We start from the raw sequence: 12191 nt of genomic DNA on the forward strand, positions 1-12191 counted from the left end.
GTGGAGGATCAAATTAGCCTGAAAAATTCAGCTGCTGGGAGGAGAGGGCGAGCAGCTGTCAGGGGCAGCAGCGAGATGCACTAATGAACCAGATGAATAGTGCAAAAGCTTGAAAATAAAAACAGGACAGTTGACATTTTTCATCTGTCAAAGCAGGAGATGCATGAAAATATAGTATTCCTGTTTTAACTCCTTAGGGGACATTCAGAATTTTTTTTAACACTCTGCAGCATTCAAACAAAAGTACTTTTTAATGAATACCTAGTGTAAGAAAATGAGTTCTGTTGCATTTATTTAGACTTTCCACTGGCATGTAGATTTTGTAGTTGATTTTTATTCTTTATTCTGCACTTTAACATTTTATTTTTAAAATAAAGTAGGAAATTACTGTCATGTGAATATAGACATTACCATTATCAATGTAATATAGCTCTAGAATGATTTTCGGGAGTGCACTATTATATATGTAGTGGGATCTTTAACATATGTTATTTTTATTTCAAGTTAGTATTAAAATAATATACCAAACTATTTGAAGGATTTTTATATCCATTTTAAAGCAGATGTTGATCAAATACATTTTCGATAATTTTTCTTTCATATGTTTCCATCATAATATCAACAGTGCTTAAACCATGAAAGAGTTAAAGTTATATCTGGAAGACTATAAGACAGATGAGAGCCATTTTCAGCTTGTCCTGTCCCTGCTGAAGCTCACTGAGTAGCACAGCATGGACTAGCGTGTTTCACACATACTCTGCCTGTCTGGGGAATGTACACATTGTCCTTCCAAAATCAAACTTATTAGCACATGTAGAAAAGGGTGACTGACTTTGGGGCAGCATTGTACTCAGAGCAGTATTCATACTGTTGTGGTTCAAAGATTAAGAAGGTTTCAAACTGCATGCAAAGATCTTAAATGGATTTTTAAAATGTATAATCCCACTAGCCACAATAATTTGTTTGCACTTTAAATATTCTGTTTCACCATAGGTTTAAGTGGGTGGGTTCACTAATGTCATTTTTCAGTTGCCCATTTCTTTAACAGTCTTTCTCAGACAGAGATACTTATAGTTTTACATGGAAATTGTACTGATGCTCACAGACCTGAAATTTGTTTTTTTTTAAAGGAATTGTGAGCTACTATTAGAGACTGTACTTTTAATATAGTTTGGACAGATTTTTGGAGTAGATCATGGAATTCCATATGGAACTGAGGCTACATTTTTTCTAAACTAACTGAACTAATATGATAGTATTCTGTCTGGTTTTCTTAACTGTTACTTTTTAAACCATAATTCAGTATTTAAATGTAAGTATGAAAGCTAATGCTGCATCCCAACATCTTAAATACAGATAATTGCATTAGATCAAATTTATATTCAAATAAATAAGATGTGCAGTTGTTTTCAACAGGTCTTTTAGGGAAAATATTTTATTTAATCTATTTTGCTGTGGGACAAGAATGCTTAACATAAAGAGCAAAAGCTTTTGCTTGTTAGTCTAATGGGCTAATAACCTAGTAAGAAAAAACAAGTAAAACTATATATACCAATTATTACAGTATCGGTACTGTGATCAGGACCAGGACATTTAAATAAGTGAACTGATTTATGTGAAGTTTTACACTACAAATATAGGTTATTGTAGCTATAAAAATGCTTCAAATGTAATGCTAAAATAGATTTTTCTAAAGAAATGTTTTCAAAAAAACATGAATGGACATCTTAATATTTTTTAAACAGATGGCTGCCCTGCAGAGTCCCTTTTATGGTGACAAAATGAACTTGTACTCCTTGTGCAAGAAAATAGAACAGTGTGACTATCCACCTCTCCCTTCAGATCACTATTCAGAGGAAGTAAGTAATTTTCCTTTCTGTGAACAAATTCGTATTTTATACAGTCATTCTATAGGTTCAGTAAGTTGGTAGATCTGTACTGAGTTATGTCATCTGAGGAGCTGGTCCTGTGAATTTTGTTCAGCTTGCCTAAATGTTAGTCTAGTATGCCATTTCTGGTCACTTTTAAATCATTGGATTTAATGGCTGGAACATCCAGTATTTTCTAATTTGTTTGAATTGTTAAGCAAGGGACCATAGTTCTCTATTGCACTGTGTGTGTGTGTGTGTGTGTGTGTGTTTGTTTGTTATAATGGGGGGTGTATATGTATACACATGAACCCCACTACAACACGCAGCAGATTATATATATGTTCACCATATATATATTTTAAAAGCTTTCTAACAAGTATGATCAAATAGAGGTGCTTTTCCAAACAGCACAGTGAGTTCTGCTGCATGTTGTAGTGGTATTGAACTGTATATCTATATTATGTATATTTCTAAAAGCTCAACTATATGAGGTTATGCATTACAATAAATTGATGCAGTATCCCTTCTTCCATAGTCATCTATATGAGATTAAAATCCAGCACTCTAGCTCTCAGAGTTGTTTTGACTTCGCTTGTATCTACATTATAAAAATATCAGTATGTCACATTTGACACATTCCAAATATTAATGGCCCACAGCTGTAGTCACAGAAGATTTGCAGATTAGGATTATAGGGCAATACTCAGAGCTAATTTGAGATGCATATGCCCCCAAAGTATCTGCTTGATTCCATGCTAATAGTTTTTTACTGTCATTAATGCATCAATGTTTTGGCGGGTGGGGAGGTTGGGGAGACGTGGGGCGTGGGGATGGGAATAAATTAGATGGGGGGGAAAAGAGAGTAAAATAGTTGCAAACATTTTTTCCAGGACCAACATAATAGGATGAGAAAAATATAAATGCTTGCGTGTTAATGTACTGAAGTGCTAGTTTTGAAATACTTTCCCACTTTGAAAGGAAGGGGGCAAAGCGATACAAGCGGCAAACCCAGGGAGACAGATTAGCAACCAATTCTAATTTAATTCAGTTCCATGAATTAAACATTGTGTTGGAAATTCATATAAACATTATATCTGAAATATTTTAATAAACATAAAGCTTTGTGCAACTTTGTTTATGGAATGGAAGTTGTAATCTGAATCCTGAATCTGTTGTTTTCAAAGACAGTGGTGGGGCTATTAATAAAAGATTGCTGTCCAGTTTTTTGTTTTGTCACATTTATGGTAACATTTTTTTCCTCTCTGAAATAAAAACCAAACTTAAAAAGGCCAAGTAAATGACTTTTCTGAAGGGTTTAATGATGGTTGATCTAGTTTGTGCAGCGTATTTCTTTCTGTGGCTTTCCAATTAATTGTTTTACAATGGCCACTTTTAATTATTATTTTTTATAGAATACAAATATGGCAGTTCATATAACCAACTTCAGAACTGCAGGCCTAGAAATACAGTAGGGTGTGAACAATAATGCAAAATGATAGCAAGAATGTCAGGGGCCGTTCTTTGTTGTGTCATTCATGCTGTCTTCCTTTTTCCATGAAGCGCATGAATATTTCACATATCTGCATCCTCATCCTCTATTCTTCTTGACTAATTTTCAGACTGTCTGAATTTGCATTTCACATGGTAGCTGATTAGGAGATGCCGAGTGTAGCAGCGAAGCCTCAGCAGGCGGTTACCATGGTGACCTTCAGCAGGATTTTAATGATGATACCACTAGTGGTTCGTTGAAGTCGGCCTGCCTGCAGGGCTACTTCACTGCAGCTAAGTGTGAAGTTGGATATGCGGATTCTCAGCCAAGGGGCAAATATCAAAGTCTGGCCCAGATAGAAGGTCTTAGAGTTGGGAAGGGGAAATAGATTTCACTTTTACTTACCTCTGTATAGTTTCTTGTTTTGAAAGCAGATACAAAACAAAACATGTTATATTTTCTTCATTTCTAAACAGAGTATGCTCATACACTTCAGTTAAATCTTTTTTTATATATATATTTATTTCGGACTACTTGTTTTGTGATACAGTAAGAGAGCTAGAACTCCAATATCTGTTATAACATGGAAATAATTAATTAGCAAAAAAGTTAGCTATCAAGTATTAATAGACAATGCAGTTGTGTTACTTTGATCTGTCCTAACATAAAGATTCATATCTGTTATAAAATAATTTGAAAAATAGGTGTTAATAAATAACTGTGTTCCCCAAAATATATTTTTTTAAGTTGAATGAAAATATTGTGCAGTTTTGGAAGTGCTAATGCAGAGACGCATTATGTGTCAGAGCACTATAGTATTGTAAACATTTCTTGGAAACTAGAACATTTAGATATCAAACTTTGTCCAGGTTGGAAGTACACCCAACTCAGCAGTAAAGTTCAGGTATCACTTGGTATGTTTACATAAGATGCTACTGCATAGTGATTACCACACATTTATTTAGTACTTGTGTAAGCAAGTACTAAATAAATGCACAGTAACAGGAGTTACCATGCAGTAGTGCTGGAGAACATCTTTTAAGTCACGCTAGTGCGCAGTAGCCTAATACTAACACACAGTAGATATTAGCACTGTTAGTGCTGTGATGCGCTACTGCGTGGTAATGTTTGGCTACTGCTTAGTCAGCATCATGTGCAGACGTACCCACTGAAACCTACCTGAATGCTGATATTCTCTGAGAATTAATTTGATGAAAGAAAAAACTCGCTATACATTGATTCATGCATCTTTTCAGACTTTACTTACATAATGGAGATCTGTTTAGAAAAACTTCCTGAATGCTAATTTTAATTAGTTCTGAGGTACAACTGGCATGTAAAGTTTTGTTATCTGGTAACTGAATTAACTTGTTGCAGGTCTAACTTTCTATCATAGTATATTGTATTTGACATGAAAAAATGTGATGGAAATTTACCCCAAAACCTATAGCATGAGGTCCACTGCTGTCTGTCCCAAACTCCTAGTGTGCTGACCAGTAAATTTCTAGTAAAGTTATAACATATTGCCCCAGCATTTGATTCAGAAGCCCAGATTTTCATGGAGCAGGTGCTTGGTAAAAATTAGGTTCCATTAAGGAATATCTAGGTAGATCATCACAGTTAATAGACTCAAGGGCTGAGTACAGACAGCCAGAAAGCCCAAAGCTCAATTGATCATTATTGATTCACTCTTCACAAGTTAGTCTAAACTGCATAGATTCAACCTTGTAGCAGGGCACTGTTGGTGCCTGCCACTTTAAGGGCTGAGCCAAGCAGCCAGCAGGTACTTGATGGCAGCGGCTGTTTTAGGTTTCTGGCTGCCTATATAAACACAGCAGTTTGCTGCTGGCATGCTAGGCAGAAACATCGCCTGGCTGCATACAATACCTGGAGGTAAGGACAGGAGCTGTAGGGGGTGGTTGGGAGGCCCCTGGTCCTGGGCATGACCTAAAACTACACCCTGCCGGGAGTGGGTGGCCTGGTGTGGCTTCCAGTGGCACACAAGCCTCCAGGAAATGCCAAGCCAGTTACCACCCCAGTGAAAGGCAGGTTGGGGTGCCTTAACTCCAACTCCCACAACCGGGTGGGTTACCCCATAGAAGGGTCAAGAAGGTGGACCCAAGTTAGAGAGGGGGCTAGAGGCTCTGAGACCTGACTTGAAATCCCTCAACTGGTTGATGCTGGGGCCAGGACCAGAAGGGTCAAAAGGGCCAGGGGCCCACCATGAGGGATGCCTGAGCTAAGGGCCTGGGGTTTTTGACTGGCCTTGGAAGTGAGGCCAGGTCCTGTGGCTAAAGGTCCCAAGGGGGCCACAGCCAAGAAAGGAAATAGTTCAGGGAGCTAGGCAGCCCAGAATGAGGGCAGATTAGGCTGCCTGATTGGAGGGATCTAGTTGGGGATCTAGAATGGAGGATCTGGGGCCCAGTGTGGGGCCAGTGATGTTAAGAACAGTGGATACCATCTGTGAGGCTTGAACTGCAGTGTAGGGGAGGAATGGAGGTGCAGATAATGCCCCCTGGCATTAGGGCAAAAAAATAGGCAGCCTTCCGCCTAATTAATACCATAATTGTATATCATCAAGGCATGGCATACGAGAAGGCGGGCAGTTTGCCAACAAACAGGTGGGTGGGCCATTTGTAGACTGGCCCTGAGGAAGACCCCTGTTACAAACCTATAAACAAGTGAGCAAACATTCACTTTTGATTCCAGAAATGCAGCTACATGCCTAGAGTGGCCCGAGACAGAAGCCAGGGGGTGATAGAAAATGCCTCCCTGATCAGCTGGAGCAGACAGCGTAGGCCAAGGGTAGTCCAGCCACCCTGCAAGGTGGGGCTTGCAGGAGAGGTACAAGGAATCCTGGGTTGCTGGGGGACTGTGAAGTGATCTGGGACTGAAGTCCAAGTCTGATACTATATCCATCCAGGTTTATCTTAAACCAGTTTCAGACATTTTGAAAGCGGTTTATGTACACTGAACTGTTGTGTTACAGATTTCAACTGGTTCCCAATAACTTATGCCAGTTTGTGTGTAATTTCTGTCCCTACCCTTAGAAACAGGATATTAGGCTAGATTTTGGACTGCCCCAATATAGCAATTCTGCTGTTCGTCATTTACATGAAAATGGTCACATGAAAGAGAGAAATGTGCCCATTATTGTGGTATTTGAGTGGTTAGTATTAAAGTGGTCTCTGGCTACTATACTAAAATAAGAAAAATAGGTAATATTCAGATTGTTTGTCTCTTACCATTTGAGTCTACCACTTATACCAGTTTGTGTAATTTCTGTCCCTCTCCAAGATAACTATTTTAAGATCTTAGCCATTGCATTTATCCACATCCCTTTTATGTATCGTGATTTGGGTGCTTTGTAATTTCTCAAAAGTACAGAGGTTTTAAAGAGATTTTGTACAATCACTAGAAATATTTAAGCCAAAAAAGGGCGAGCAGATTTAGGTTGGTAGTATATTCTCTGCTGACTTTCCTGTCTAGATGAAGAAAGGAAGCAGCAAGAGTCTCTTCGCTTTGAACAACTACAGTTTTTCTTACTTTAAAACTGGAATCTTTAACAAAATTTCGAGTTTTTCACCTGGCTAAGTGAAGAGTTCTTGCCATTAGTGGTTTGGGGTTTTTTATGACTTCAGGGACAAATTTATTTGGTGACTGACAAACCTGTTCCAGCTAAAGAAAATGTGGCCTGCTGCTCTTGTATCAGGCTCAGCTCCAGGCTGAAGACACTCATTGTACTAAAAACATGAAGGAGGTTAAGGAGAGAGCCAAAGAATGGCATAATTTGAGGATGGAATGGCAGGCCCTTCCAGCTCAGTCACAACTCTTGTCTTTCAGTGCATAGCTTTTTAGCCAGACCATGCTAGATAGGGAACATCAGTTTTCTTTCACCATAGCCTACTAACACTGGTATCCCATTGTCTGTTCCAAAGGTATTCTCAAATTCTGCTCATCTGAAATGTTGCATGCATCAGAGGCATTTGATAAAGAAGCCTCTTAGAGAAATAGATACTCCTTAATGTATATAAAGAAGCAGAATCCTGTATAAAAGAGTCCAACATAACTCCTGATTCCATACCTCTCAGAAGACTGAGGGTGTGGACAGAAGTAACAACTGAAACATTTTTAGCTGAAATGGCCTGGGAAATGTTTCAAAAGGGAACATTTCAGCCAACCCATGTGGTGCCCCTGTTGGAACATTTCAAAACACTTTCCAGCCCAGGGGCACTAGAGGGAGTGGAGAATGTCTCTGGGAGAGTACGGGGGAGGCAGTGGATGGCTGTCCATCACCCCGATTTATGACTCTCTGAGCTCCATTCGACTTTTTCTCCTTTCCTCCCTCTCATCAGAGCAGAGAGCTAGAGGGGACTATTTTAAAAAAATCAAACATTATCAGTCATCCCTGAGTGCTGATGCAGTTGTAGGATGTAGGATCTTCAGCACCAAGGGACCCAACAACATGACTGGATTTTTCAACTCCAGTCCCTTCTATATCTCTGTTCTGAGAGGAAGGAGAGAAGAGAAAGCAGATTGGGGTTGGGAGTCATACTGTCAAGTTCTGCTGGCTTGTCTGTCACTCAGCCTGTGACTGAGTGACACCTGCCCGTGGAGGTGGGGGGAGGGAGAGCAGAGCACTATGGGATTTTGGAAGACCTATGATGTCCCTATCATATAACAAGAAATGCTTCACAGTGGTACATCATTTAAAGAGGTACTATTTTTGGAGTGCTTCATCTGCTTTTGGAATGTTTCAAAGGACATTTACATTTGTCATTTGAAATGTTTTCAGTTGTTAACTTCTGTCAACACCCTGATACAAAGCTTCAAAGAATCAGAGAATTCACTTCTTAGTGTTATTTCCATAGTACAGTTTGGTAAATACAACCACTAGACCAAAATTTGGGGGCTGAAATATGGACTTGCAGGGGAATAGATGTTCAATTTGAGGGGAAGATCACCAAGTCTTTCAAGGATTGTGGGTCTGTAGTAGCAGCTTTTGTCATCCATTTGTCAGTTTCTGTGAATGCCACTTCCATTTGTAGCGGGCATCATAAGAAATGGCACAGAATGACCTGTCTAAGCAAAGCACCCTATTGTTTTCATATTTTAAATCTCTTTGAAGACTCACTTCAGGTGTGTTGTGCAATATTTTTCATTCCTCTATCTATGGCTATACGTTTTAGTTCTGCAAGGATTTTAGCATGACTTTTATGTACTGAGCAGTCCAGTTGACTTCTCACAGGCACAGAGTGAGTACATGTATATGAGTCTCTATGGGACCACAGCCATATTTGGGAAAGATTCAATTTTATATCTTTCTCCTTTTCAAAAGGGGTCAGTTCTCAAGATTCTGCAGAATTGGGACTCTAGACTTTCCTACTATTTTCAGTGTCATATATAAGACATCCATCCCAGTTGCTGTGCAGCTGCTTTTGAGTTTATTGATATAGCTGTCCTCTGTTTCAGCCTCCTACTTATTTTATATAGGATTGAAGACCTATTTCATCACATAATTTGTATTGAAAAATAAGAGTTTTTTATTTATTAGAAATAGTTTTAACATCATCACTCTCTCTTCCAAATGATCTAGCCCAGTGGTTCTCAACCTGTGGCCCGCAGACCCCTGGAGGTCTGCAGACTATGTCTAAGGGGTCCATGAAACATAACTATGATCAATCAAAAGTATGTGAATATGCACACATGCAATTCAGAGGGGTCCATGCCTCCATTTGAAATTTTTTAGGAGTCTACAAATGAAAAAATGTTGTCTAGCTCATTATGATTCACTTTGTCAGTGAAACAGGATTTTATATTTTGGCTGTTAAAAGCAGTATAATTTATCTTAAATTCCTATGATTAGTGTAACATATTTAAAGGATTCTAATATCAAATCTATTACAATTTATTTAAATTGAAAATCCTTTTATCCTTAAATTAAATTGCTACCTTTTCAACAGTGAAGTAACTGTATTACTCAAAAACATCTGCATTTAATAAAATATTGAAACCCCCTGTTGAAGAAATGAAATCAGCCTTCTGTAGATTGTGTAGATTCATTGCAAAAAATTACATGCAATATAAAGGCTGACTCTGAATGTGCAAAGCACATAACTGGGAAAAAATGTTTTACAGAAGAATACAAGCAGTCTTGTTCAGGCAACTTTTAAGTTTTCTGATATGCAAGTATTTGAATTTGTAGTCTTAACCATACAGAAATATAACTTGTATTACTCTGATTTATGCATTTTGGGGCCACTGCTACTTGAAGGCAGATTTGAATATGCAGCCTTTTGTACCTTTGAAGAACCATGGTACCAAGGTTTCGCTATATTTGCTGTTGAGCAGAAGACAAAATTCCTAAGGTTTTCTTATTCCCCAAAAGGTAACAGGAAGTAGTTAAAAAGTGTGGTAACTTTTCTCCTGAATGCCTTCTAAATTTGTGAACTTTGAAAGAACAGTGAATTGACAGAATTATACGAACATGATACGTAGTCTAATGATAAAAACATGCACTAGTATGGTAAGGGGGAGGGCAGCCTGATGTGCTGTACTCCTTTTGCTTTCTACCCTATACCCCTTGCCAAATCTGCTGCTCTGCTTTCTGCTTCCTTTCCTATTTGTATTCCCTGCTCCCTCCCCAATCTACTGCATGCCACATCTGTGCCATTTATGGCATATGTGCTGCATGTTGGCCACTCCTTTAGTAGTAGATAGAAACATTCTTGAGTATGTTTCTGTCAAGAAGTTGTGCATTTAAAAGAATATTATGCTGAATCCAAAACCCACTGAAGGGTTGCTATCACATCACACTTTTTACACATGTGGAATCATTACCATGATTCAATTTAGATATATGCACCTAAACTTATTCACAAGCATGCGGAGTTGAGACCAAAATATTATCTACTTTTTCTTGACAGTACTCTAAAACAAGGGTTGCCAACCTGCGGCACAGGTGTCACGGCAGCCTCTGTGAGCAGCATGCATCAGGTTAAGGAGAAGACAGGCAGCACGGTGGCAGACAGGACAGGGAGCAGGAAACAACACAGCAAATTGGGCATGGGGCAGAAAGCAGAGCAACAGAGCAGGCAGGGAACACAAGACTTGGAGCAGAAAGCAGAGCAAGTAGGGGAAGAGGATTGGAGTGGCACTTGGGAAGGGTGCAGCACTAAATTGTGCCACACTTGCCCGAAGGGTTGCTCTAGAACATGGTTCTAAAACGTTGTAAAAGTAAAGAGAGAGGTCCCATATACTATAAAACTGAATGCAGTTCTTCTACACTTTCACAGTTTCAGTCTTATTTATTTAAGAAGGTGAGAGAACACTTTTTTCAACTGCTAATATTTGTTGACTTCTTACCCATTATTTTCCTTTTCCAGCTACGACAATTAGTTAATATGTGCATCAACCCGGATCCTGAGAAGCGACCAGACATAACCTACGTCTATGATGTAGCAAAACGTATGCATGCACGCACTGCAAGTAGCTAAACAAAGAACAGATTATGAAGAAATGAGTGCAGAATGTTCAAGGATTTTAAGCATATTTTTTGCCTGTTACATAAATGTGATTATTCAGAGCTGACTGACGTGCTATGATTTGTAAATCAATTTAGACCCAAACTTTATGTTGTTTTTTTTTAAATGAATTTGCAATTTTGAAACATAGATTTCAGTGTAAGTAATGGAATGGATTTAAAACAAAGCTTAACATACAAAATAGTAGTTCCTAACATTTTTAAAGGTGAAATGATTTTAGTGTATTTTTCTCTTTAAAAATTGTATTTTATTGGGATTCAAAAGTCTAAATAATCCTTAAGTTGCAGTTTTGCACAATACTGATATTAGGCATGTAACATCAAAGCAAAATATCTGACATTTTCTCACCTTTTCAATAACTTACAGAGGTGAAAAATAAGCATAATTCAGTAAATTTATTTTAATATTTTTATTTCCACAGAAACACTTTGAAGTTTATTGTATTTTATAGTGTGGGTGGTAATTTGCAGTTCTGTTTTTCAAGGTCAATGTAGACAAAAATCCTCATTATCTGCGTGGTCTAAATGCAACTTTTAATTTAGGGAAAAAGTTTGAGGGAAGTTGTCAGTCAGACACTGAGAAATCTTTGTATCTTGTCCTTTCCCCCTTAAGTTACAGTAGCATAAATCAACCCAGAGTGTTTGCTTTGAACATTGGTGTGGCTGATTTGAAGTCCCGCATCCTGAAATCTGATCTCTGTGAGTAGATGCACCTATGCAGTAGTCTGCAAACCTGATTAGGCCTGCATAGTCAGAGCCTGAGACTTATGCAAACTTCTATTGTTTTTTTTTCCCTGTGCAAGCATGTGTCTCTGTCTTAGCAGATCAGATTGAAAGATAAGGGCTTTAAGTTACAACTCCCCAGGTATTTATGTATGTTTCTGTTGTAGATTTTGTTTTTTATAAATCCTTTGGATCACCTGACAGTAATATATTTTAAATTTCTTTTAAAATACATTTTTAATTCAGAAACCTGTTGGCAAAACTATAATTGTAATACAAATGTATGCTTCATTAAATACATGATTTTTATATACTGTATTTACCTGGTGCTGCTTCATCTATACAATCTATTTTTTTGCAGATTATATTTGAAAATATCTTACCAGTATTTTCAGTTTAAAAGCATGTGCACAGTATGTTGGTTAAACTCTAGTATCACTCACTGTCTATACATGAATGACTTATTTTATTGGCAAGTTAAAGGAAATAAACACAGTACTTTTATATAAAAAATGTTCAGGGAAGTTGAGATCTGATTCCTCTGAATTTGAGATCATCTTTTTGG

At 38.0% G+C, this 12191-nt stretch overlaps 1 protein-coding gene across 5 annotated transcripts in view; it reads left to right on the forward strand.

Moving 5' to 3' along the window:
• Positions 1-11944, forward strand: part of NEK7 (NIMA related kinase 7) — a 119449-nt gene extending 107505 nt beyond the window's left edge. For all 5 annotated transcript variants that reach the window (XM_090048623.1, XM_090048621.1, XM_090048625.1 and 2 more), the window contains 2 exons: positions 1746-1859; positions 10746-11944. In XM_090048623.1, the coding sequence (XP_089904749.1) occupies positions 1746-1859; positions 10746-10856 (225 nt within the window). In that variant the 3' untranslated portion in view covers positions 10857-11944. The remainder of the gene's footprint in view (positions 1-1745; positions 1860-10745) is intronic.
• Positions 11945-12191: the final 247 nt, after the last annotated feature.

This window comes from Crocodylus siamensis, chromosome 5, assembly GCF_052110815.1.
Source record: "Crocodylus siamensis isolate JL-2025a chromosome 5, ASM5211081v1, whole genome shotgun sequence".
NCBI classification, from domain to species: Eukaryota; Metazoa; Chordata; order Crocodylia; family Crocodylidae; genus Crocodylus; species Crocodylus siamensis.